At 52.1% G+C, this 26,951-nt stretch overlaps 7 protein-coding genes across 7 annotated transcripts; 4 read left to right on the top strand and 3 right to left on the bottom strand.

Annotated features, from left to right (window-relative positions):
- Window positions 1-4,174: 4,174 nt before the first annotated feature.
- On the top strand, window positions 4,175-6,266 carry B0T23DRAFT_405973 (uncharacterized protein; the record flags this gene model as incomplete). The annotated part of the gene is made up of 7 exons (XM_062839067.1): window positions 4,175-4,545; window positions 4,602-5,300; window positions 5,383-5,481; window positions 5,563-5,621; window positions 5,690-5,836; window positions 5,929-6,070; window positions 6,152-6,266. 7 exons carry the CDS (start codon window positions 4,175-4,177, stop codon window positions 6,264-6,266), a joined length of 1,632 nt encoding a protein of 543 aa, XP_062690361.1.
- Window positions 6,267-6,939: 673 nt separating this feature from the next.
- On the bottom strand, window positions 6,940-13,089 carry B0T23DRAFT_430229 (uncharacterized protein; the record flags this gene model as incomplete). Its single annotated transcript, XM_062840235.1, has 6 exons — window positions 6,940-8,136; window positions 8,196-8,483; window positions 8,557-8,763; window positions 8,819-11,161; window positions 11,216-12,814; window positions 12,877-13,089. 6 exons carry the CDS (start codon window positions 13,087-13,089, stop codon window positions 6,940-6,942), a joined length of 5,847 nt encoding a protein of 1,948 aa, XP_062690360.1.
- Window positions 13,090-14,584: 1,495 nt separating this feature from the next.
- B0T23DRAFT_397289 (proteasome component C5) lies at window positions 14,585-15,460 on the top strand (the record flags this gene model as incomplete). The annotated part of the gene is made up of 2 exons (XM_062838291.1): window positions 14,585-14,694; window positions 14,773-15,460. 2 exons carry the CDS (start codon window positions 14,585-14,587, stop codon window positions 15,458-15,460), a joined length of 798 nt encoding a protein of 265 aa, XP_062690359.1.
- A 1,997-nt stretch (window positions 15,461-17,457) lies between these two features.
- Window positions 17,458-18,382, bottom strand: B0T23DRAFT_322088 (uncharacterized protein; the record flags this gene model as incomplete). The annotated part of the gene is made up of 5 exons (XM_062835275.1): window positions 17,458-17,544; window positions 17,617-17,664; window positions 17,774-17,821; window positions 18,082-18,231; window positions 18,269-18,382. The coding sequence occupies 5 exons, from the start codon at window positions 18,380-18,382 to the stop codon at window positions 17,458-17,460; spliced, it is 447 nt and encodes a 148-aa protein (XP_062690358.1).
- Window positions 18,383-19,968: 1,586 nt separating this feature from the next.
- B0T23DRAFT_397288 (YT521-B-like domain-containing protein) lies at window positions 19,969-22,332 on the top strand (the record flags this gene model as incomplete). The annotated part of the gene is made up of 4 exons (XM_062838290.1): window positions 19,969-20,755; window positions 20,815-20,874; window positions 20,981-21,537; window positions 21,628-22,332. The coding sequence occupies 4 exons, from the start codon at window positions 19,969-19,971 to the stop codon at window positions 22,330-22,332; spliced, it is 2,109 nt and encodes a 702-aa protein (XP_062690357.1).
- A 1,681-nt stretch (window positions 22,333-24,013) lies between these two features.
- B0T23DRAFT_180693 (heat shock protein 30) lies at window positions 24,014-24,997 on the top strand. Its single transcript, XM_062833069.1, has one exon. It carries the CDS (start codon window positions 24,125-24,127, stop codon window positions 24,809-24,811), a length of 687 nt encoding a protein of 228 aa, XP_062690356.1. The 5' UTR covers window positions 24,014-24,124; the 3' UTR covers window positions 24,812-24,997.
- A 147-nt stretch (window positions 24,998-25,144) lies between these two features.
- On the bottom strand, window positions 25,145-26,317 carry B0T23DRAFT_383548 (U6 snRNA-associated Sm-like protein LSm6). The gene is made up of 4 exons (XM_062837419.1): window positions 26,036-26,317; window positions 25,798-25,981; window positions 25,561-25,674; window positions 25,145-25,454 (listed from the first exon to the last, which is right to left on the bottom strand). The coding sequence occupies exons 2-4, from the start codon at window positions 25,907-25,909 to the stop codon at window positions 25,432-25,434; spliced, it is 249 nt and encodes an 82-aa protein (XP_062690355.1). The 5' UTR covers window positions 25,910-25,981; window positions 26,036-26,317; the 3' UTR covers window positions 25,145-25,431.
- Between the last annotated feature and the right edge of the window lie 634 nt (window positions 26,318-26,951).

The raw sequence follows: 26,951 nt of genomic DNA, 5'->3' as shown, positions 1-26,951 counted from the left end.
GTCGGTGGTTTGCCGGTTGGATCTGCAGTTCTGACAGCACCCAACAACGAGCGTTGGCGAAGGGGGTTCGCCGAAAATCGAAGAAGAAAATTGTTTGGGCGATGGGTGAGCCGGCGTCGACACAAGTCTCGAATCTGGGGCAGGCGTCGATCAAAGTGGAGAGAGGTCGGGGCGATTGAAGACGGGAGGTCTGAAGATGCACGAGAGAAGGGAAAGACGGATTCACACAAGTGAAAAGGTCAAAATCCAAAAAAAAAAAAAGGAGGCCAAAGAATGATGAATAGGAAAACAGAGGAAGAGTTAAAGAGACGGGACGAGATCAGGTACAGAGTACGAGTTCGGGTGACGGAGTGCTATGTACAAAATAGGGGAGATTAGTCGATTAACACGATTGGTGGGCCGGCGTGGTGCGTAAACGCAGTTGGTAATTGGGGCAGTGTTTTTTGTTATTGCCTTCCAGGTCCTATGGTAGGTAGGTGTTGTTGCTGGTCCAGGTGGTTAGGTAGATACCAAGGTACTGTTCGGGTTTCCTTGTTTGGTGAAGCACGCAAGTGGAACGTCTGGATGTAGATACGTGAGACACGGTAGAGCAGCTCGGAAACAATAAAATAAGATAAAATAAAATGAAAAAGAAAAATAATCAGAAACTTGAGAGGTAGAGAGGTTGGAGTTTCCACCAGGAAAAGAAACCGAGAGAGCAGAAACGATGGGCTTGGATGACTGAATGGAACGATGGATACGGAGATCAGAGCTCGAAGTGAAGAGCAGGGCACCTCCCTGGTCGCGACAAGAGTGGAACGGCCCTAGTCAGCACACAGGCAGAAGCTGGGACAGAAACTGGATCCTTTTCTATTTTACCCGTTCTACCATCTGCAGCACCACACTACAAGGCGACAGTACCTTGGTGAACGCGCCCTGACGACCTCTACATTACCTTATAATTTCTTCAGCGTATGTACTATGTACACACATACATGGCAGCCAAATTCATTTTCCTGGGATGGAATGGATGCCGTGACATGGGGTAATGGGTCTTGGACAATTACGAAGTGGGGAACCGGAGGACTTCACAGGCACTGATGGCGATGGCGAGGTGACGGCGCGAATAGCGCCCTTCTGTTGGCGACTCGCCCGACAGCTACTCACTTCTTTACCTCTCACCCCCTTGTTTGACCTGATCATCTTCACCCTCTTTTGCACTCTTATAAGTTTTTTTCCCAGTCTGGGTTTCTGCTTTAGGCCCGCTGGCCCAATCTGTCTGGAATCGGCGGTCACCCATCACGGTCATCACCTCAGCAGAGCGGGCTCAGCTGCTCATCAACGGTTTTACCCTCTTGGTGGAAAGGTTGTCTATACTTGGCAGTTGTCCGTCTAACACCACTCACCGGTCCGGTTCCGCCCCGTCACTTGTCGAGCCGTCAGGTCCAATGGGTCTGGTATGAGGGCATGGATCTGGGTGAATCTGTATGGACCCCATGCCACCTGTGTCCACAGGGGAAAATCTCGTTCTCTTTCAGTGTGCTCCCTCGGAACACCTTGGCGAGCACATCAAGCAGTGTTTTAGAGGTCCTGCTGTGAGCTCGGGACACGCGGAGTTGGGAGGGAACCATACAAATGGCTCTTTTGAGGACGGGGGCATGTCGATACGCAAGTACATGGCCTGCTTCATGGCAGTTAACAGGCACTGCAACAAGCCGGCGAGGATCTTTACCAAGCAACACGTGCATGACGTCCACGAGAATGTGTGGATGCATGAGCGGCATGGGCCTGCTGGGCTGCTTGGCAAATTGGTAGGTATCCAAAATTGGGTAGCCCCGTTGGTTTTGGTGACTGCTCCGTTGTTGGGTCTTTCGTTTTCAGCCGGCACTGCTATGGACCTGGACTGGGGACGCGGAAAGGATCTCCCAAGACCTACTACGTACCCGTTTCGATATGCTCTGCTCCTTTTGGGTAATTAGCAATGGATGAGCCCAAGTATCATCACGTCTCGATATATCAGTACCCGTGGAGATAGGGTATACTCACAACATTCCTTCTACACCGCGACTGCCCATGGCGAGATCCCAGCCGAGCCGTGTAAGGAGTATTGATCAAAAGGCTTAACTTGCAAGGGGCAAGGAGTGAGCGAGTTCACGTGCTCATGGTTCTATTGGAGTAAAAATGGGATGTGTTCTTCGCTTGTGAGATTTCGCTCAACATGATGCTTCTTCCTGCGGTCCCCCCCTCCTTCAATGACAGGGGCTGTTGGTCTCACTCTTTTGTCGTTGCCCGCTCATGGGCCAAACCACCAGCTTTTTCCCCACGGGCGTCTCACAGACACAGAATCTTGATACGGATTTCGAGCCCGAGCGCATCATATATACACCACTCGATTCTACAGGAACACGTTTTCTTGTGTTGTCATGTGTATTACGGCCGGTAACACTGCTATGGCGGTGGCCGCTTAAAACTCTCCTATCACGGCAGTACTCCCCAAGAATGGATTCCTCGCCAGACGGCCGCGGGTGGGGTTGGATATACAGGCCGGGGGATTTTGGAGGTGAAAACGGTGAACAAGCTGGCCTACCAGTTACATAGATGCTTTTTTTTTCCCAAAGTACGGAGTATATATTCCTTGCACATACGAATATCGTCTTGCGGCAACAAACACTTTCCTGGAATTCGGACATTCTGCCAAGCAAATGCCCCTTAGACAGCCTCCCTCCCCGCCACTCGGGACGATTTGCAGGACGTGACCCCGGACATGTGTGGTGCGGTGTGGTGCAGTGCAGTTCAGTGGAGCGCTGTCGATTGCATGCGCTGTGAACGTGTGTTGGAGAAACTGTCAGTGAGAAACCACTGGCCGCCGGAGAGGGCTCCTCATCCGACCTGGGCTTCCTTTGGGATGTTACCTCTGTCCGTTCCGGTGTGCAGTGGAGGCCGGTGATTCAGCAACGATGATGCGAACGGGTGCGCAACTTGACAGACAGCAGAGCGGCAGGCACTGATCTCCATATAGCGCACTTGTACACTACGCCATTGTCTGACGCTGACGTCGGCTGTTTCCCACGTTTGGTGGTGCACAGTGTGTTGTGGAGCGTAACGGTGTCTGGCGCGTGCTGCAGATCGGGAGTAAAAGTTCCATTCAGGTTCCATCCGAGATGGACGTGCCGCAGTACGCTACAGAACTCAAACGCATCGCGACTCAACTCAGAACGGTAGTATAAATGACCTTGCTGCAGGACGGAAGGCGGCTTTGCGGGGTGCAAGGAGGCGAGGGATTGCTTTTTCCATCATCCATGATAGCACTCTATAGTTGGTGAACCCCATGCCTTGTTTGCTACAGGTGTTTCAGCCTCTGACCGTGCATTCAGTGAGTGCCATGGATCCACGGGCTTCACCTATCAAGCTTCGTCGTTGAATGAGAAAAAAAAAAAAAAAAAGAAAAAAAAAAAAAACACACACACACACACACGCACACAGAGGCCAGGTTTTGAAAGGAATCATCTCCATCTGCTACCCCGTGCCTGCCGAGCCTGCCTAACGTTCCATACCCATGCTCGCCGCCATGTTACTAAGCTCGGAGCACCAATCCCTTCTTCGTTCGTCCCATACTTCTCAAGATACCTCGGACTGCCCCGTGCCATGACGGCATGAGACCGCCAATCTGCGAACCTCATCAATTGCCGTTAGGCGCCACCACGCCGGCGGTTAACATTCGGGCTGTAAACGTCCGGAAGAGATGGAGCGTATGTATCAGACAGATCATCCGATTTCCATGGACAAAGGCCCGGCCGGGCCCCGGAGTGCGGCGGCCGAGGATGCATCGTCAGCGATTGCTGACTCGACAACGACCTCCAGGATGGGGAAAACTACATAAAAAATATATCATAAGAACATGAGTGAAAAGTAAATTGCGTCAACTACTCAAGAGCACAAATCATCTTGGTTCGCCTCCAAACATAAAATTTCCATCCACCTCATTCTTGAAGGTCCATCAGCAGCGGGTTTGTCCGCTGTTTACTTCCAGGGGTCTGAATCCGTTGCTAGTTTCACCTTCTCCTCAACAAGCACCCTTCCTTGTTACCCAGCCTTATCTTCCCTTTCTGATTGTCTATCTTTGATTCAGCGGGTCCTCTTTCCCTCGGCTTTTTCACTCACCATCCAAAGTCAACAAAAACGACGGCAGGAGGAAATGGCATCTCCAAATTACGCACATTCATATCCGGGCGGCCGCAGCGGTCCATTTCTCTGCCTGCAAGAGCCGCAACCACCGGCCCCCAAAGGCCATAGCGCGCTGGCATCGCTCATCAGAAACCGCCCTGGTATATCACTACCAAACCCTTTAAACCCTTTTCGTGACGAGGAGGAGGCTCTTGCAGGTCTTGGGGTGGAACGGAGATTAGTGGATGATGAATCTCCCCGCCGGGATGAGCGGCGCATGAGCGCTGTTCTCAACGGACCTCATATGCGCAGCATGCGCCTGATCGGAAACAGCAACCCTCGATATCGGTGGGAAAGATATTGGAAGACCGAAGACGAGCTGGCGACTATGAAAAAGTCCATGTTAGTGTTGCCCGTAATCCTTGCTCGAGCCGCTTGACGCTGATGCCCTGTTGTAGCCGTGAATACTATGAGCGTTGCAACTACCTTGTCCAGCAGTATCTGTACATTGATAAACTTCTGGATTCATCCTTGCCTCATGACCTACTCAATGAATACAACGACCTTCCGCCATGGGCTTTCCGTGGAGGTCTGGAGGCTCCTGTTACCACGCCGCCAACCAGCGGTGCCGCTGCAGAGCCCGCCCCAACATTCTCCAAGACTCGTAAGGTCAAGCGGACGCCCAAGGACATCTACCGACCAACCGAGACCACACCTCTCTTCGGTGGTGATGGCAACGCCGTCGACGACGAGGACAGTGACCAAGTTGCTAGCCAGGAGACCCGGCCTGAGATCCCATGGCTCGAGGATGATGATGTCGACAGCTCCGCCTCCATCGTTACCTTGGCTATTTACATCAACTTTGCTGCCAACGCTATCCTTCTAGTCGGCAAGCTCGCGGTAGTCTTGACCGTCCCATCCGTCTCAGTATTGGCAAGTTTGGTGGACGCGATTCTGGATTTCCTGTCGACTGCCATTGTGTGGATCACTACCTGGCTGATCAGCCGACAGGATCAATATCGATATCCCATTGGGCGAAGAAGACTGGAACCGATTGGGGTGCTTGTCTTCTCCGTTATCATGATCACGTCCTTTGCTCAGGTCGCCCTCGAGGCTATCCAACGTCTCATGTCAAATGACCGGGAGGTTATTGAACTGTATGTGTCCTTGATCCCTAATCCCTGTCGACCTCTTCAGGCCTTTCTTTTATTCTAATGCTGATATGTTTCGTGTTACAAGTGGTGTACCGGCCATAGCCATCATGTTGAGTACCGTCGTCATCAAGGGCATGTGTTGGCTCTGGTGCCGTCTCATCAAGAACTCCAGTGTCCAGGCCTTGTAAGTAGGAGAACGCAAAACCCTCAATCCCTCACCTGCTTCTCCTTGAGATGAAAGACACTGGCTTACATGTTTCTCCAGGGCCTCGGATGCCAGCACCGATGTCATATTCAACGCCGGCTCAATCGCTTTCCCATTAAGTCTGTCTTTCCCCCTCTTACTCCAAAGCCTCAGTGCCTCATATTGACCTCCACCTTTGTCGATGCAGTTGGCTACTACTGTCAAATCTGGTGGCTCGATGCGCTTGGAGGCTTGCTACTCTCCCTGGTGGTCATCTTCAACTGGTCTCAAACATCCGGGGAGCACATCAGACACCTGACCGGCTTTTCCGCCACTGCTGATCAACGCAATATCTGTAAGTGCCGTTGCGGTTGTCGCCGTTGCCGAGGAGTTCAGCCCAGTCCGCTTTTCCCTGCCTCCATCCTTTGCTAACAGAGCCGAAAATAGTGCTCTACTTGACGATGCGATTCGCGAAGACTATCAAACAGATCCAGGGCTTGCAAGCCTACCACTCGGGAGACAAGCTTAACGTTGAAGTTGACATTGTTTTGGATGCCAGCACGTCACTCAAGGACAGTCATGATTTGGCGTGAGTATACATTCTTCAAACCCCTGCGCATTGGTTAAAACATGTTATTTGATGACAGACGAGTTGACCTGCGGGATACAGTGAAAGCCTCCAATACGTCATAGAATCTGTCCCAATTGTCGATAGAGCGTTTGTCCACGTCGACTATGCTAGTTATAACCTCCCCACTCATATGGAACAGCAACACAACATATAAGCTCGGCGCAGTGAGCATGTTAGGCTCACCGGAGTTTACCGAGGTGTGTGCCTTGTGTTCTCATCTCACACGTAGGCAAGCCCGGTTGATTCATTGTTGAGGTTGGATGGTGCCACCATACAAGGTCAGCGAGACTCCCGGCATTGTCAGAGCCTCAGCTGGCCCCAGTCTTGGCCAGTCCAGCTTTCTGGCTCGAGGGTGTTGGTACGTCTTGGAAGTTTGTCAAGATCCAGGACCGCCGGTCGTGGGCTGTCAGAAAGCACAGACGTTAGCTTGGCAACCTTACCTCCGCACAAGGGCGGACTTACGCCTTCAGCAGGCGACAGTCGACTGCTTCGAACGCTGGCTGATGGCTGGCTGGTTGATCAGGTAACAAGGCTGTTCGAAAGAGAGGAAGTAACCAGCGTGCCTGGCTTACAGGATGATGGCTACACATCAGGCACACCAATGTTCAAGAATCAATACAATTACGGTTCAATTCTGGTGGGCAAAATCATCGGCCCTCAGTTTGAGTCGAGACCAAATCATGACCGGAGATGGGCGTGACGAAAGAATGAAAAACTATACATTACGGAACTGTCGTGCAGGTAATATAGAACTGGACGAGCATTATGTGGAAATTGTAACAGATGGCCTGAGGAGAATGCCCCAATCACCACCAACGCCCAAAATCTTAGTAAGGGATGCCGTTCGTCAGAAGCTGGAATTGGTCGTACAATCCCGTCGAATAGCTTGCGTAACTCTTCCTGATAAGATCCTTCATGAAATCGGCTGCCTCACGCTCGCTCTTCTCCAGCACAAATCGCTCCTTGAAGTGCTTCACGCTCTCCGGCTTGAAGCATGGCAAGCCGCTGTCCATCATCAGCAACACAATCTGTGACAACTTTTCCGCGTATTGCCGGGAAGCAAGGAAGGCTTTGATACACAGCTCCTCAAACCACTTGAAGGACTGGTGATCTGGACTGCCGCCCATCACAGCAAGCATTTCGGATGTTAGCTTGAACGGGGCACGCTCAAACTTGATACCACCAGGGGCAATATCGAAACAGAAACCGAAATCGATGTGAAGAATGTGGCCGGCATCATCAATCATGATGTTACCGTTATGCCTGTCCTTGAATTGTAGGAGGAACGAAATGACCGAGTATGCCGCCATACTCTTGACAAAGTTGTTTCGGGCCTGTTGGAAGCGAAGTGAATCCTCGTTGCCATACTTGGAAACGAAGTAGTCATGGAGCCCGTTGACGGCTTCTCGGCCCAGCATGTCTCGGGATATGGAGTTGGGAAGGACATCGATGACACCGCAGCCGGGTGCTGTGGCCGTCACTCGGTAAGGAAAGACAAAGACATCAAGACCAACTGTCTGAAAGATTCCTCGGAAGGCGGCGATCATCTGAAGGGCCAACACGTCTTGTCTGCAGTCGTCACCGACCTTGAAGATGGCCGATTGCCACACCTCTATGGTGCTGGCCTTTGCCGCATCATCACTATCCGCTTCCGATTCTTCGATCATGTCCTCAGTCTCTTCCACCCCTCCTTTGGACTTTTGAATGCGGAAAGTTGCCATAAAGGGAGCTTTTGCGTGACTCTGCAATGGCTTGCCTGACTTTCGATCAATGCCGATGACCACGCCATCCGGGTTGCTGGGCAGATAGACGCCAACCTCAACCTTAATGTTGCGCAATTCCTCCTCGATCTTTTGCTTCTTCTCCGGCTTGGACTTCTTAATGAAAGGCTTAAGCTTGCCCGAAATGCTAGTCACCTCATCGAAGAAGGCAAATTCGCGTTCATAGAATTCACGATCGACGGTAGAGAAACTGTCTATCATGTGGCCCATGACTTTGTCAAGGGTTGGTTTTATCGCATCCGGCTATGACGTATTAGCATATCAATCTCTTTGCCAACCGAATCTAAATTAAGATAACTTACGATTGTAGCGTCTTCGTCCTTATAGGCGTTTGCCTTCATGTTCCAGATGATTTGATGCGCGAAGAGTTGAGAGAACTGGGCTGTTTCGAGGATGTAGCGCTCAACGTAACCTAGAGCATCATAACGAAGGGTTTGCACAATTTGCGGGACATAGAAGAATGTCACGTCAACAGAGTGACTTTCCAGTGCCCTCATGGCGTACTGTATCAGATAAGGATGATTCCGGTATGCGGGCAGAAAAAACGTTATCGACGTTATGGGGTTAACCGGGGCCCAGAAGAGAAGGTACTAAGGTGTGAAAGTTAGCAACCAGTACAAAGAGATAGTCGCAGTTTCGTTAGCAGCCAACGGATGTAGATACCTTGAGTTGAAAGCTAACATCTTCGGGCAATGAGCCGTCAACAAGTGTCGCCACCGCTTCGGGCTCTTTGATCGCCTTGGCAGGGAAATTCAGGAGAAGCCACCGGACTTCTTGCTTGACTCGCGGATAAGGGAATCTGCTGGCGAGATGCACAGCCAATGAAGGAGATTCGAGCCACGCAATCCGAACAAGGGGGAAGATGGCGGCCTATGCAACGGTCAGCCAAAGCAGTTTTCTCATGACTGGAATCCACGATACGTACCTCTACAAGATTCTTATTCGCAGTTGTCTGATGAATCAGATGATGTGGTGTCTTGAGCGGCTCACCCAGCGGTTGCACCCAAACAGTCAGTCGCGACTGCTCATTTTCCAGAAGCAACTGCAACAGTCTTTCCTTGGAGGCCAAAGACCTTTTGCCCACGGTCTGTGCTCCAACTGTTGCCGTCGTCTTCAAAGCCATGAGAACGTCTGATATCAGGGTGATTTCTGTCTTCAGTTGTAGTACATTGCTACCGAACGACCAGCATGGGGCTGCGCAAAACCAGCTAAGGCCTGCAGAAAGGACAAGGTCCTTCAGCCTCCACTGTGCCGTGGTTCCCATGGTTGTGCTCGTGGCGAGAACTCGCAATCCAAACAATACAGTCTGGAACCGAATCTCTCTGGCCATAGGGTGAGGATGAGAGAGCTTCATTGCAGTCAGGGTCACTTCCAGGAGACGGAGGAAGATCTGCTGGGTATCTGGATTTCCAAGCCGCGTAGCGTTGTAATGACTTGCAAAAAACTGCAGAAGTCGAGTATGAGGTGCGAGAATGTTATGCACCAGTTGCTTACGCTTTGCGACGGACGCCGAGTCGGTGGGCGCAAATTCTTCCTTCAAAAAGAAGGGATCGGGGTTGCAAATGGTAGAACTAAAAAGACCGAGCCGCTTTTGGATACTGAATTCCCACTGCTGGGCTATTTCGGCAAGGATCCGGGGTTCCATCCGCGGGTTCTCGTTGATCACGCCCAGCCAGAGAGACACTCCAAGTTTGATAGACTGCTTCGTAAAGATTCCGAACGGAATGCTGACCAAATAGTGGACAATGGAGCATTCATCATCAGTACTGCGACACAGCAAAGCAGCAGCACGGCGTAAGGTGTTCCTGACATCTGTAAGCGGAGTGGTTTTGCGGCTGAGAACGCGCTTCTCAATATGAGCAAGAGCGATTATGGCGTCGAGGCTGTCGCTGGTCACCGATGGGAGAGAAGAAGTTGCCTGGTCAGGGTGCATGAAACCCTGCCATTCCAAGCTGCGGTCTGGAAGTGCCTCTGTGTATCGATATTCCTGGCGCTTGGTGTACTGCGCCATGAAATCCGAAGCAGTGTTGATACGGTAATCCCCCAGCACGTCAAGCAAAGCCAACCTCTGGTCTGTCGAAGGGATTACCGAGCCAATATCGACAGCAAAAGATCGGCCAAGTGACATGTGCCCATAAGAAGCGTCATCATCAAAATCAGAAAGGTAGGTTTGCAAGAGGCCCTTGACATCGGCAGGTGCTGTGTTAACAGCGCTAGTGAGCCACTCCTTTGCCTTTCGATGCAGCCTTTCGAGTGTGAGGTGCCTGAATTGGTAGTCATGAGAGAGCTCGACGGTAACGTTACCTCTGGACGACTTGAAGGTAGTTCTTGGTTCATACCGATCTGTCTCGGCCTCAAGACAGCTTGTCCACATGAGGGAAAGAAGTTCAAGGAGTGCGAACAGAGATGATCTCTGGCAGAGTGCCGACGGAATATCTCTGATGATGCGGTCTGCACAGCCAAAAGCTGCCTGTTGGACTCGGTCTATGCGGTGACAGCACGCGCAGAAGATTCTCGCAAGCTGGCCAGCCGCATATTGAGCCGAGAATGTCGGGTTGGAGCCACCGAGAGCCCTCTTCAGATATCGGCTCATCACGGCGTCCATAATACCGTCCATCGTACGACTGACTTCTCCGCGGCGCATGCTCGGTTCATTGAAGTATGAAAGAGCCTTAGTGCAGTCACCCGCATCCGCTCGCAAGCTCTCGACGAGGTAAGCGGCATTCAGGAATATCACCTTGCGATAACTGAGCCCCTTAATCTCGCCTGCCCGGGACGGAATCAGCTCCGAGAGGTATTTCTTCTGCAAGGACTCCCGGTCAGAGCTCTCGCCTCTGCGTAGGATAGGGTTGAGCTCAATATCACTTTCATCTTGTTCCCCGCGGCTGTCCAGTACGAGGGGTGGCGAGTAGATAGCCATGACACGAAGCTCGCCCGCATAGCGTTTGCCACGGTCTGTCGAGGGCGTAAAACCATGGACGACTATGTTGAACCACGAGTCACGAAGCATAGAATAGGTATCATCATCTGCTTCAGCTCCAAAGCCAATGTCGTTGGCATTGGTAGACATGAACAAGGCAAGAGGTTGGAGCAGTTGTGCGATCTCACGAGCGGCAAGTTCCATGTCGGACTCCTTGGCGCTTTGAGACGGAAGACCGTGGGCATCTCCCTTGGAGATGATACCATCCAGTAAGTGCTCCAGATAGATGCTGTAGAGGGGAGAGTCGCGAGTGATGTTGCAGGAAAGGTAGTTGCGAGCTCGCCCAATCTATCATAATCGTCAGCATGTGTGCGTCTAATGAGAAGAGTGGCCTTGACTTACGGCCAGCAAAATTCCCTCCCTGTTTTCCACCACCGCATTGTGAGCGAGAGCGGCGTAGTGCTTGAGCAGGTTGCGGAATTCAGACTGGCTGCCGCTGATAGCCAGGGTGGCAGCACCAGTGATAATACGGGTATCAAGAGGACTACTCAGCCTGACGATCTTCTGGGCGAGCATGGATTGAGCAAGGCCGGTAACCTTAACATCTTTACAAATGCCGGCAATTTCGCAAATGGCCTGAACAGCATTGCCCTGGACTGCAGAGGATTCTTCCTCGCCTGAAAGCTGAAGAGAAATTGCACTGCCCGCCGATTGCCTGTTCCCGTATACTTCGAGAGTGTCATTTCGGGTCTCACCCCCAGCTCCGTTGGTCGTGGCCCGCTCACCGCCAGGGCTCAGAACATTTCCAAGGGTGTATAAAGTCGTGATAACGGCATCCTTTGAAAGCATCTGCAAGACATAAGCGAGGCACTTGGAAGCCACCGTCACTGTCTGGCTCTTGTATCCGCCCTGGACTATAAAGCGTGGTAGTAGGCGGCTGACGTTGGCGGCATAGCTGGGGATGATCCTACACAGTAGTGCCATTGACTTGAGCACTATAGAAGCCAGATCTTCGTCTACCATACTCGAGGGATCGCCAAGAGTGTCTTCGAGCCAGGGCATGAGTACATCGCCGTCGGCTGCCTCTTCGTTCAGGGTAGCCGCGTTGAGATAACTGATCAACGCGGCCCCCTTGACAGCAAAGGCGAGTCTCTGCTTGGCGGGCGACAGGCTGTCAAAATCAGCACTTGATTCCAGATCATTCATCTGGTCCATGGCAACCGTGGCGTATAATTCCACGGAGCGGGAGTCGGCATCGCCATTTTTATCAGACAGTGATTGACGCAACCCATCACCCGACATGAGGATATCCAGTACGTGCGTGGACCGTAGCGCCTCGGGCTGTGCAACCAAGAGAGAGGTGGCGGCAACAAGCAATCTCATAAAGCTACGTTGCAACAGCAAGGCCCCCAATGGCCGCCCAACTTCGTCGTATAGGCGTAACCATCGCCTCCATTCTTTGGCATAACGATCGTGGGAATGCGAGTTGCGAATAATGGAAAAGGCAGTCTCTACCGCCATCAAAAAGGGTGGGGACAGCATATTACGCAACCGCTCGACCAGGCTCAAGCGGCCCCCAGACTTCCAGAAATCAGCCTGTGCACAAGCAGCGTCCAAAAATCCCAACAGAGCAACGGTAATGGTAGCGGTCCGGATGGCATCGTCAAGAGCGGCCGGGCCCTCGTAGTTGGCCTCGGTAAGAGTCTGAGTTGCATGGGCACAGGCGTTGAGGTAGGCCCAGATACTGTCAGATACCTCTTGTTGGACATGAGTCGCGTGCCCTATACCGAGAGACAGCAAAGCAGTGGTGACGTGATAGCTGAGGGATTCGGTGGGAGAGGGCTCAACTTCTCGGAAAAAAGGCGACAGGGCAAAGGTCTGGGAATGTGAATCCATAAGATATGGCACCAAGTGTCTAGTGAGCTTCTGTGCACTCTGGGCAGTCGTCAAGCTGGGCGCGGCCTTGCAGAGCGCGAAAAGAACTTCGTATTCCTTGATCGTCTAGAGGCCAAGTCAGCGAACTGTTCTAGAAAGTTGGGGACAGAGTGGCGTTGCCATTGTACCATGGGGATGCGCCCAACATTAGACCCGTCAGGGGGCACCGAAGACGGAGATAATGGACCACGGCCATTGACAGCGCCTGGAGCAGAATGGCCTTGCGTGACCGAGACTCTGCATAGCTTGTCAAGGTCAGACTGATCGAAGGAAGCGGCCGGGTTCGAGGCGGACAAGGCGGCGATCTGTAGCAGAGCCTTGCTCCGAATATTGCGGCCCATGATGAGCAGCGGTGCCGAGACCGGGAAACAAGGAAGAGAAGGATAGTCGCACAGACCGACACGAGCCGGATGTTTGAAACTGTCTGAAGAGCCGAATAGGGGCAGATATGGATCGATCGGTTCGATTATTGTATTAGATCTCCGTGGCTCCAGAGAAGACACCGGAAGATAGACGAGTAACCGCTAGAGGAGCCTAGCAGCAGGGCGTAATAAACAATCTGCAATATCATATACACCTTAGCATGAGTTGAAAATGTCAGAGCACAAATGTAGAGACGGTACGGTGTAGGAGATATTCAGGGTGCACTTGAAGGAACCTCTATACTTGTAGAGACCGTCATGACGCCTACCTTGGAATTTCCCCGGTTCTCTTCCATACAGCTAGGGATCGGAAGATGGACGATTTGAAGTCTTATTCTGTGCGCTTTCGCAAAGGGTCACGGGCGATGACGATAAAGATGGGAGGTTTAGGTTATGCCGGAATCACATGGACCAGTCGTTAAAGGGGACGATGGCGCGTTAACGTCGAGTTGCAACTGCCCGGTACCTCTACGCAGCCATGCAATTCCGGGAGTCGGTATTACACTCCATTTTAGGGGAACGGTACGTACCTACTGTATTGTCAGAGGGCCGTGATGGCAGCGGTGGATGGAAGTCCAGGCCGAGCACGCCTCAGCGCGGTCAGGGGCACCCAAGCCCCACTACTATACATGAAAGCGACATGGAGTCCATCCGATGCTGCTGACACCCCCCCACTGCACAAGAGCACCCAGGCCCCACCTTCCATCCTTCGTCCCGTTGAGGTTGTTGGTCCCAGCAGGGGGCAGAGCGGCCCTGCGAGCAAAGGAAGTTATATCTACATTACAGCAGTGTATACATAGTAGGGAGGTGTATGTCCTGATTGTCAGGGCATCACATGCTCTACTAGGTAGCTATGGCTTCACTTATCGTCTCCTAATACGCCCCGAACTAGCTGACAAAGTGGCATCTTTGCACAGTAGGTATCATACCTCTCTTTTCGCTCCACTTACTTAGCTTGAGGTATGGTTTGGATTTCCCTATGAACGTAGCGACCATGTACCGCCGTCAAATGCAGTACAGTATTCGTAACTGACCAAAGATTCCTACGTTTATAACATTCCGTATCGTAAGTGTATGTAATGATACATACCAGCACATTTGACTACACGTCAGCTGGAACTGCCCTAATCCATAACCGTCAGTGCCGCTGTCCCCGCCATTAGCCATCAGGCGGCTGCACGTTGACGCGTGCAGCTATCAAAGATCAGGGCTAGGTAGGCGGGAGCTTCAGGCGCTTGCCAGTTACAACCTCCCATCATCAACCATCACACATCACCGCCAAACTCATCATCGTCAACGATACACGACAGACCCCCGATCTTTCGCAAACAAGGACGAGCTTCTCCAACCTCAATTCCTTCGAAATCCATCAACCAACAGCATCCCGCAACTGTGACCACAAAGCGGTTCCATCATGGCTGCCATGTTCAGTCAGAACCCCCTCATGAACGGGCCCAACTATTCGTTCAACGATGCGCCGAGGACAGCAGCCCCCGAGGGTGCGCGACAGCATCGTTTTGATCCGTAAGTATACACGACTGCTTGCTACTTCTTCTTGTTCCTCAATAGTGGGCATCGCGCAGCTGACAGTTGACTATCCAGATACACGGACAACGGCGGTTCGACGCTTGCTATTGCTGGCGCTGACTTCACAATCATGGCCGGTGACACCCGCCTGACATCAGGCTACAGCATCAACTCGCGATACCATCCCAAGCTATTCAAGATCGGAGGCACCACGGCAGACCAGAAGGACGCCACCATCGTCTTGTCCGTCGTTGGCTTTGCGGCAGATGGAGAGGCCTTGAAAGAACGTCTCGACGCTATTTGCAAAATGTACCGCTACCGCCACGGCAAGCCCATGAGCGTCAAGGCATGCGCTCAGCGTCTGTCGACCATTCTATATCAGAAACGTTTCTTCCCCTACTACGTCTATGCCATTCTCGGTGGTTTGGATGAGGAGGGCAAGGGCGCCGTCTATTCGTACGATCCCGTTGGAAGTTACGAGAGGGAACAGTGCCGGGCTGGCGGCGCGGCGGCCAGCTTGATTATGCCGTTCTTGGACAACCAGGTCAACTTCAAGAACCAGTATGAGCCTGGCAGTGGTGTTGGCCATGCGCTCCAGGAGCGCGAGCGCAAGCCGCTCACACGATCCGAGGGCGAGGTTTTGGTCAAGGATGCCTTCGACGGAGCTGTTGAGCGTCACATCGAGGTCGGTGATGGCCTGCAGATGATGGTCATCACCAAGGACGGAATCGAGGAAGTTTTGCTCCCATTGAAGAAGGACTAAGACAGTCTTGACCGGTCGCCAGGTTGGTGCATTTGCTTTTGGAAGCACGTCTAAGTCCAGCATTTGGTTCTGAATAAGTTGCGACCTTGGCACATCGTAATAGAGCTCCCGAGCAAAGGAGATGAACGCTGCAAACGTTGAAGCTCTTCGGTTAGAGCGCTTGGCGGGAGCAAAGGGGATCGAATGGCGTAGACCAATTAGCATCGACAGGTAATAGGGCTCAAGGCCCAAACCCAGGCAGATGGAAGGCTACCTGCACACATGATCTTCGCTCTTGCGTGCACGGTTACCAGCGACCAGGTGGATGTTTCTGGCGTTGCAGGAGTAGACAAGCATTGCATTGAGCTCAGGTAGTTATGAGATTATGATGATGGTTTTTGTCCTTCCATGCATGCACTCTAGCACTCTACTAGCCGATTTGATGTTGTCACGTAACCAGTCACGTTGTGTGCCTTACTAGACAGCCACGCTAACAAGTTATATCCGTACAGAGGTGTACAGCTCGTACGGGTCCTAGTGGTCTTCTTTTCCTTCTCCAAACAAACCCAGCCCTACCCTAAGGCCCGGTGAGTGTTGTTGATGCCGTGGTCATCCTGTCTTTGAGTGTCTGGCTCCAGTATAGCCGATCTGTGATTTAGAGACAGAAGTGAAGAGGGCCGAAACTAGCAAGGTTGAGCATCGCTCGCTGTGGACCAAAATAAACCTCCAGAACCATCATATTGTGTTGGTTATGGGCAAAAAGAGCATATGGCATGCTGTATAAGGTCACTGCATTATCTGGACTCGGGCTTGGCAATTGGGTTGATGAAGGATACTATGCCATAACGTATTTACACTGAATCAGAGCGACTTCCAGTCGCGGCCGGCCTATCATCTTCGGGTACCCAATGTTCCTTTCCCGACGTAATAACCCCTCTTGATCTTCTTCTTTTTTTGTCTCCTATACTACAGCTGGTCAGGCCTTTTAGGTAACCGTCGGTTGAGCCGGCATGCATCATTAGTGTACACAAAGATTGAAGAGGCGATTCATGACTGTCGCTAAACCTTCCCTGCTACTTCCACAGCTTTTTCACGCTACGGAAGACAACAATGTGTTGATTATCAACGATCTGATGGCGGCGAAGGGACTCGGACGAGGTCCTCATATAGGTATGATCGATGGTGCATGGCCACAGCTGATCCACTGGAAGTGAGACGTGGCTGAGCAACTCAAGATCGACTCCCAGCTGAGCAGTTCGATTGGTCCGTCGTTGATTGCAAGTGTCGTCGAGGCTCCATCCAAGTGGCTTGAACTCCATGTGGCGCAGTACAGCCGACACTCAGTTAATAGTGGACGCCGCGGTGGCAAAGACGCCTCAGCTAACGTCAGGTTCTTTTGAGCCTTTCGACGTCACTCTAAACGTTCTTCCAAAGACCTAATAAACTCTAGCTAAAGGAGCCTTTATACATCTGGTAATGAATGCTGTATTGTCAGCAATATATGGAAGATCTCTAAAACAAACCAAAAATCAAACAAGTCAATCAACAGATATGTTAGATGATAACTCAATATCGAGACAGAGGATATGTGATGAATCTGTAACACAAAAAGTATTCAATCAAGTGCTCCCCTGCCCACCTGTCTGGAAGAAAGTGTCCGGAGAGTCTTCGCTGCATACTTATTAAAGCTGAAGTGTTCCTTAAGTAACCGCAACAGAACTCCCATCGCCTCACCTCAAGGTAGAAAGTCCTTATCTTATCAGTTCGTATCAGCAAGGGCACCTCTACCTCTACCTAATCTTCCCATCTATTCAGTTTCACTACTAGGTAGGTACTCGTCGTTAGGTCGACATAGCTGGCTGTACTGTGTAACTGAGAAGAGAAGCGGGTCTCCAAATGGGTGGCCCCACATGGCCGTGGTTGTAGAGAGCATATGACACAATCCAACCTAACTCTTGCCGTGGATCTTTCATGGTAGATGCAGCCGGACCTTGGCCGACTGTGGCTTGCCTCAACGGTCATTTTGGCTCGGAGCGTTCCGTTCTCACAACTGACTGAATGGGATCTGGGAGTCTCAAAGGGTCGCGACAGCCGACGTATCGTATCTGTCATCTATAGGTACTACACTAGTTTACCCGCGAATCTCGATGACGTCGGAGCCAGACTGACGTGCTAACCTCTTGACAGGTTCTCACCGGGGAAGTAGCCACCCTCGCCGGGCAGAACTTCAAGAAACCATTAGAAAATGAGAGGCTGAAAATCCGAGGATTGGGTTTGTAGTGAGTGCAGTTGACCCGTGACTTGATGCATTTGCCTCTGCCCGAACTTACAGACCACAGTCACAGGCATGATCCAGTTCGCGTTTACGACATCCCAAGCTGACTATATATCATGCACCTGTGCCAAGTTTATCAGGAAATTAAATTCATGCTCAAAGCATGTGTGCGAGCTCTCCATGGGCAAGCTGCGGCTCTGTGCGGCCATTGTCGCAAGTGTGCTCCTAGTGCACCGGCTGCCGGGTAAGTACCTTATTCCTCTCTCTGTCCCTGGGCATCAATCCTGCCATGAACCCTGCGGTCTAGACTAAGACTGCACAGCATGGAGATTGCCTGATTAGGAAACCGCACATCCAAGCGACTTACACTGGGCAAAACGGGGAACTGACGACCAATATAGATTCCGGACTTCACCACACGACACCGCACTGGAGGTGTCCCGCAAAGTCGCAACATTGGAAGCCGAGTGGCAAAAACGGTTTGCTCCATCGGTTCATCGCCAGGGCTCAAAGGACCCTGTCGATGCATGTCGACACTGCACTACAGTACACACACTAGTCGTGTAGTGTAGCATGCCACATTTCCGGTCCAGAAATTCCCATTGAGCCTTGAATCGGATTCTCAACCCCCATTGCCCCCAGCCCCGGTACTCTCCGCCTGCAGACATTCTTCTGCGTAGCGATAGGGCGGCGTCAAAGAGGTTTAACGCCCCAACCCATCATCTTGCCCCTTGCCCACATGACCTGTCCATCTCGCTCATCCTGTTTATCTCGCCTTCTTTTCCTTCAAAGTTCCCACTCATCGAGCTCCATATCCTCCAACCCGGTGTGCCGAGTGAGAGCCTCGTGTGTCCATGTCTGGCCCAGATCTTCGCCTGTCATGTAACTCGTCTCACTGGTTGCCGGTCCATCTTTGCGAACACCCCGAGCCGTCAAGAGTACCCTTCAAGGCCTCCTCAGCCTCCCACAAACAACATGATTTTCATGCCTCCGCATCTGGCATGCTCTTCCACCGTCCTGTCGATGCATGTGCGCCTTGCCCCTGGCCTGTCCGGCATGCACAAGCCCTGCATGTCCAACAGTTGCGACTTCCGAGACTTTGGCCACTTTCCGGTTGTGCAGATCTCTTGTCCCATTCTCCCTCCCAGTCTGGCCGTGTAAGGATGCTAGTCAGTCGGCATCGCCTGCTTACTCAAACCCTGCTTATGGGTCCTTTCGGAGCTGGCCTAGCTCCGAGAAGGAGATGAACCGCCGAGGTACCGTGTCTTGTAAGCGAACATGAGCACCAGCCATCAGGGGAGGAGCAAGAGCAAACCCTCCGAATGTAGTGTAGTGTTGTGCCTCACGCCACTCTCTGCTTCGAAACTTCGCCTGTTCAACGTCACGTTATAACACGTACTCGAACCCAGGAGTCTTGTCACAATAATCAGTGGCACTTTGGGCATAGAAGCTGCAAAAACGTCACAGTCGTGGACTTCAAGGTGAAAGCCCCGTGCTTGGCTACCTAGGTACCCACCCTATCACCTCGTCGATACACCCTGCCTTCACTCCTCCCTCGTCCCATCCTTCGCTGGTAGACCTATGCTCGTTCTAGCCTAGCCAGAGAAACAGGTGCAAGCATTCAGGGCAACCTGACAGATGGAAAAGGCAAGACAACCAAGCAACTAAGGACACCCCCTGTGAGCCTGGCTCATATTCCTCCTGCCTCTGCATTGGGCACCTGCTTCCGACGATCCGCCCCGAGCATCGGTTTTGAAGGGCAAGGGCTCTAGAGCCCTCACAGCCCACCCCCACGGCCCGTTGTGTTTCTTGAATTTATTCCCCCTACATCGATATAACACCCTTGACGTTGCTGGACCTAACAGTTCGGCATCTTCCCTGATTGGCCTTGCCAAATCTCTCTCATCGTGGCGTAATTTGGGGAACCTAAAGCCTTCCGTGCACGGCAACGTCGTTTCGCACTTGGCTGTTGTCAGAGTACTAACGACCGAACTACCTAAGTCGGCCCTGGCATTTCCCTAGGGACCCCTCCGCACCACGACACGCTTCGAGGCCCCTTGCCCTGGGAGTTCATTGTTTTGAGATTTGGTTGACCCCACGTCCGATCGAGAAGCTCTTATGATTCTTGAACACGACACGTGGTTCTTCACTCCGTGTTCTAGCTTCTTGGACTGACCAGGAGCTTGGTGCTTTGAAGAATCGAGAATCGCGAGTCCAGCTACAACCGGTTCGTTGGGTATTCATTACCATCCTTATGGGTGATATACGAGACCAACCCACTCCCACAAAGTCCGCAGGGTCCGCAGGGTCCACGGAGTCTACAACACAAGACGCCGCAGCCGCCTCGCCACTAGCTACCGTCAATCCAGACCTAGGTCAAACCACTTCTGAGAGCGCACTCATGTACTGTCCGATGGGCGTTCAACAGCAGCAGCAAGAGCAGCAGCAGCAGCAATACCAACAACAGCAACAGCATTACAGCAATGGGCCCCATGTATTCTCTGCACAGTTGGATATACCGTCACATCATGGACATGGTCGAGCAGGGCCGTTCAATATGGGGACCATGACCAGTGCTCTTCCTCATGTGCCGTATCGACCGTCACCGTACAGTCCGGGTCAACAGCCAAGTTACAACTCCATCGTTGGCCCATCTTCCCATATGGCCAACCAGATGACAATGTCCCATTACGGCACCCAAGGGAGTACATCTGGGTGGGTCGGAAACCAGCAGCAGTACTATGTGTCGCAGCATATAGGACAGTATCATGGCCAACCCATTTCGCCATCTCCGCAGGTCAGCAGAGCCGACTATGGTTACCCTTCCAGTGGTGTCATCGTTGGCCAGCAACCGCATCCAAACGCGCATTACTATTACCAACCAGGAGCTTCTGTTGCTGGACAGACGCCGCAGGCTCATGGGCAAACGATACCGGGGCATTATGCGACACCAGGTACCCATTTTGGTGTCGCACGCTCGGTGCAACCGCAGTATGGAGCTCAAGTGGCTTCAACCGTTGGCTGCGTTGGGCAAGGTAATGGTAAGTTGATAGTGTTTGCTCATGTATTTGTCGAGAGGTACATTCTGATCGTGCAACAGCTTCACCGGACGGGGGCCATAGACTGGTACGTGGGCCACCGAGGAAGCCTAGGCAGAGTGGTAAGTTCTCCATGGCCATTTATTGAAGCACTTGGCTTCGAAGTGGTCGAAAGCGATAGTTTTGTGGCTGGATGTAGTGTTAACGTGGTTCATGCTATTTCTTTAGGACATGCGATTTGGATAGGGAATCTACCTCCACAGACTGACTTGATGGAACTTGTCCATCACGTCGTCAAGGAGGCGCCAGGCCTCGAGTCCTTATTTCTTATATCAAAGAGTAACTGTGCTTTTGCCAACTTTCAAGACGAAGTAACATGCGCTGCCGCGCAACAGAAACTTCATGACTCCAAGTTCCAGTCGGTACGACTCGTGAGCCGGTTGAGGAAGAGCACGGTTGAGGGAGCCTTGGGTGTAACTGCACCCACCGGTCCGGCGGCATCCACACCTCCCGGAAGCTCGACGCAGAATGTCGGTGGCTTTCGGCAAGGTGCGGGTGGTACAGTAGTGAACGGCAGTACAGAGACGGCAGCAGCGGTACCGACCAAGAGCTCAAATGCTGAGACGAAGAGCAACGCTGCACCAGTGACCCATGACATGGCAGTACAGAGGGACCGGTACTTTGTCCTTAAAAGTCTGACAGTGGAGGACCTTGAGCTGAGTGTGCGGACCAAGGTGTGGGCCACACAGTCGCACAACGAAGAGACGCTCAACAATGCCTTCAAGGTAAGAAAGTTCATCCACTGTTCGGTGTGGAGGTCCCGACCATAAGCTATGGGACTATCACAGCTTGAGTACAGCTGACACGGCGGGCAGAACGCAGATAATGTTTATCTGATTTTCTCGGCCAATAAATCCGGAGAATATTTCGGTTATGCGCGCATGACTTCGTCCATTGACGACGATCCGGCGGCCGCCATCGAGTTTGCACCCAAGGCCCAGCCATCAAGCAAGGTTGACTTGCCCAAGGCAATCCCTACCGAGGCGACGGAGTTCGCGCCCAAAGGACGCATCATTGATGACTCGGCACGCGGCACCATTTTCTGGGAAGTGGTGAGAGAGGACGAAGGCGCGGGCCGGACCAGTCAAGAGCAGAACAGCGTTGCCATAGAAGACAATTTGCAGGCAGCCTCAGAAGAAGACACGGCGAGTGTCAAGAGCACAGAGGGTGTCGGCGGGGAGCCCAAGGCCTGGGGAAAGCCATTCAGGCTTGAATGGGTGTCGACAATACGGCTGCCGTTCTACCGGACCAGGGGTTTGCGGAATCCATGGAACTCGAACCGGGAGGTCAAGATTGCGCGGGACGGAACCGAGTTGCAACCGGTCGTGGGCAGAAAGCTCATCAGTCTGTTCAACCGGGCGCAGAGCCCGGGTTCGATACCTGGTGTGGCCCGCCTTCATCCTTTCAACCCCATGGTGGCGACGACACTTCCTGGCGTATCCCCACTTCCAATGCCCGCGCCGGCCCCCATTATGGCAGGTTACCCTCCGCCGTTGCGCCCCCTAGTCTATCATCCTTAAGATACGTGGAGGTACGGTCAGCCCCCCCATCGCCGTCGGCTATGGGACGGATGAGGCAGGCTCGTGTGTAATTGGGATTCCGCTTATTGCACCAAGTAGACCAGACTTAGGTAGCTTCAACATATTGTTATTACTTGGTTCTACATTGCTTGGTAATGGTGGTGATTGTATTGGTGGATGTTGTCATCCGCATGCTTACAAGGAGGGGACGCTCGGAATTCAGGAGCAAAGATTTGCAACGCATCGATAATACGACCAAAGTATCGTCAGTCTTTATTTCCCGATTTTTGGGTGGTCTGCACCTGCAAATACCCATTTCGAAACTGCAAACGGACGGGAGCTGGGAAAAGAGTCAAGTCTAATCGAGAGACACATTACAACCTCTGTAACTGATCCAGCATGAACTAGGCTCAGTTGCTCAGCGCCAGCGCAGCATTTGATGAAATTTGAGTGTGAGGAAGGTCTGATTTGTTGTGAGTGGAAGGAGTGTAGAGTGAGCAGGTACAGTAAAAACCCCTGCTTTTGCAAACAATTCCGGCAGCCAGATTTTTTAGCAAAAGGGGGGGTTTTGCAAAAGAGGGTGCACGCGCACGGACCAGAAGTGAACCTCCCGGCCACTGGATGACTGCCAATAGACTAAAAAAGTGGGCCACCTGAAGCAGCTGTCCCCCCGGTACAAGGGTATAAGTGTGCTCTCCCACCAAAATCAGACCCCTGATTTTGCAAATCCGGGCCATTAGTATTGCAATTAGCAGTTAGCAGTCCTTACCACCAGAGGGAATGCGGGCAACCGAAATCTTTAGCAAAAGGGGGGGTTTTAGCAAAAGGGGGGGGTAGCAAAAGAAGGGGTTTTTACTGTACCTGGTCATGGATGGGGTGATACTTGGTATACAATAGCCAGCTGGTTGACTGCATGGATCTTCGTTAGGGCTACACAATGCGTCACTAACTGGAAACCCACAACACGGTCTGGTCTAGTCTCAGTTCTCAGACCCACTTAACCTCCAAAACCCACCCCACCCCACCCGTTTTTGCGGAAGTTCGAGGAGGGGAGACCCACATATTTGTGGGGCGGGTCCGCTGAAGCGTTGTCGACGGAGGTTAAGTGATAGAGATTAGTGAAATCCCCCAAAAAAAAGAAACTGCGACCACTCTAGTCTCTATCACTTAACCCCCGTCGACATAGGGGGTGGGGTCGGGGGTGGGGTGGATTTTGGAGGTTGAGTGGGTCTGAGAACTGAGACTACGACCACTCATTGATCGTGCACAAACGCACGCAACTGAGCAAAACTGAAGCGGGTATAGTGCAGTGTGGAACTTTCTAGGCTGCTCCCGAAGCGTGCGATTGGCCTCACACCGTCTGGTACGCGCGCTTGGGAATAGCCTCATTTGTCAAGCAGCTTGCTCGCCTACATCGCATCTTTTCTGACGATCGCGTCCCACAGAAGCGCGACTTCCCCCAAGAGAACTCCAGTGAATTACAGTGGCCATTCTAGAATGACCTGGCATCTGCATTAAATGCTCCTTCCACCTTCTTCGTCCTTCGCGAAGGTAGGAGAATGAGAGCATCACAGGTGGAAGACAAGGTAATTTGTGAAGCAAACAATGCTCCCACTCAAATATAAATCTGGGTGAGATGTCTCCTTTTTCATATTGTCGATTCTCTGTTCAGCAGATCAAGATCATCCAGCAAGCAAAGTAATCACTCTTAACACTCTCAACGGCATCTACTACTCTCAGCAAACGCACGAATACCTCCTTCGCCACTCTTTTTACACACTCAAAGTCAAAAATGGCGCTCTTCCCTCGTGGCTTCTACGGCTCCTACGGCTCTGACCCGAGCTTCACCAACCTCTTTCGCCTTCTCGATGACTTTGATACTTACACTCGCGAGGTTCAAGGCAGCGCCCCAGAGACCGGCAGCCGTCGTCATACCCAGCCCACCCGCACCTTCAGTCCCAAGTTCGATGTCCGCGAGACCGAGCAGACATACGAGCTACACGGCGAGCTTCCCGGCATTGATCGTGACAATGTGCAAATCGAGTTCACCGACCCTCAGACCATTGTGATCCGGGGCCGTGTTGAGCGCAACTACACTGCCGGCACCCCTCCCGCACAGGTTGCTGGCGTCCTCACAGAAAAGGGCGAGCCGCATAGCCCTGCTGCTCACCACGCCACCGTTGAAGACGACGTCGACGAGGACAACCGCTCGGTAGCCACCACTGCTACCGGCGCCAACAACCAGAACAATCAGCAAGTCGCCCAACGCGCAAGCGCACCCACCACTGAGGAAAAGCCAAAGGCGCCAGCCGAAAAGTACTGGGTCTCTGAGCGCTCCATTGGCGAGTTCTCGCGGACTTTCAGCTTCCCCGGTCGTGTCGACCAAAACGCAGTCAGCGCCTCTCTCAACAACGGCATCCTCACCATCACGGTTCCCAAGGCCAAGAAGCACGAAACCATTCGCATTGCTATTAACTAAACACGATGAACGGTCTTCTTGTCTGTGATAAGGTTCGGAAGAGTTCTTGGAAGGAGAGTTGGTGTGTTAACAGCATGACAACGGAGCATTCACTTCATTTAGCATCGCATTGGTATGACGGCCTTGTTTGGTTGATTTGGAGCACAGCTGTGAACGAATACGAATGAGTATTGTTGTCATGGTCTGTTTGCTTGTTGGCATTGCAGTTGGGGATAATTGGCGGATCTTACTATTCGAGACAGATTTGGAGGATGAGCAAGGCGCTGGGCGAGTTTGCGGATCATTAGCTTCCAGCGTCGGCAGTTGATTCAAACAGGCAACGTAATACAGAGGATTCTTTATAATAACTAAATTTGCGTTCTTGAACACCACTACCCCAGTTCGTACTTGGTGATGTGACGACAAACGTGGCCCCGTTGTTGAGTGAGCGGTTGCCCCTGCTGCACGTGAGATTGATCAGTTTGTTTTGTTGACCTGAGTACGGAGGAACAGCTGAAAGTCTGACCCTCGAGCCGGCTGGACTTTAAGCACGTGTGTTCCCTAGTACCAACATCGATGAATGCTTGCTCACGCCCCAGCATAGCTTCTTCCCCTCACACAACTGTGCTTGGAATGCCGCCTTAATCCGCAGATATATACATGACTATAGAAGAATTAGACGCTACTCTGGCATTGTAGAAAAGAGAAGAAGAAAGAAAGAAAAGGGGGGAAGAGAGGTGGGGGGGGGGGGGGGGGGGGGGGGGTTGCACCGTTGTTGCCGCGGACAAACGCATCACCGTAGCTCCGCCTCTTCACACCGTTGATGAATTCCTCTGTTTTTTCCAGGGCAATGTTCATGTAACCGTCGACAGATTGCAGTTCACCTACACCACCCAGTGCCACAGCCCAGGTGTCCTGTTAGTTTCCGCATTTGTCTGCCGAGAGAGAAGAAGTTGCAAGACAACAGTAGTTTGACAGCAAATGACGAGGTGAGAGCTATTACTAACCCTTGTAGACCACGCCGGAATTCAGTTTGACAGTGACGGGATTGCCGATGATCTCGCTGAGAAAACCCGAGGGGTCTTTACCCTCACTCTGAGACGTGGCTCCGTTCTCCATAATTGATCGATTGGTGTGATGGAACTCAGCTGGGAGAGGTGTCAGCAGGTGAAATATTAAGCGGTGGGACAACTTTGGAGTGTGAGCGACGTCTCCAGACTTGGGTGCGCTGGGTAGAGGACTGACTTTATTTGAGCGAGTAACTGAGTAGTAATGAGAGCGGCTGTACTCGTTGAGGCGGGAGAGTGAGATTAGGGAGTGATGATGTCGAAAAGAGGATTGTTTGTTGTTTGAGAGGTACTTCTTTTGACGATTGTTGGTGCTCTTGCACGTTAGGTTATCAGGGCTTGGTCGGTATCAATGTTAACGGGCAACGTTCGTGAGGCCCGTACTGCACCTAGGCAAAAGTCCTGCAGGCGGCCCGCAGCGCCTAGAGGAAGCTTTGACATACGTAGGTACCTACGACACTAGTATAGGCACTGCCACCACCGTGACAGCGCTCGGCGTTTCCACAGAACCTTCGCATAGTGCATACATGGTTTAGGAGAATAAACGAGCGATGGAAACGAACCGCTACCATGGTTCCCGCCCATCCTGTTATTGATATCATCTCACTTCTTGGCAATTGTTTCGCAATTAGTTCTCCGGGATCTGATAGCAGGGGCGACGAGTACAAGTCGCCGATATATCTTGAACCTGAGGGCTCAGGAATAGCTGCAAGAGCGATGACGATGGTGAAGGCGAATGGTTGCCGACCAGGTTGTCGACCAGGTGGAAACCTGGGCAAACGGGCACCGCTCAGCTTCCAATTTGAATCTCAGTTGTTTTAGTAGTATCCCTCACGGGCCGAGGCCAATCGAGCCCATTGCATCTATACGTTGAACGCATCTAGTCTTATCTTGTTTGGATGAAGGCAACCCTGGCAGCTTTGCGCTTGACTGGCGCCGGCTTACCTATGTATTATGCCTCGTACATCTCGTACTCGGAATTTTTTGCTGATCCATTGGCTACTTAACAGGCCTTCTCAAGATCCATCATCGACTTCTGCTCAGTAGCTTCAAGCTTTTCTTTTCCAGTATTCACGATCGAATAGCTCAAATCG

Source organism: Neurospora hispaniola (genome assembly GCF_033458365.1).
Source record: "Neurospora hispaniola strain FGSC 10403 chromosome Unknown B0T23scaffold_6, whole genome shotgun sequence".
Classification (NCBI taxonomy): Eukaryota; Fungi; Ascomycota; class Sordariomycetes; order Sordariales; family Sordariaceae; genus Neurospora; species Neurospora hispaniola.
Note: the sequence above shows the minus strand (reverse complement) of the source record. Positions and strands in the feature narration are given on the sequence as shown.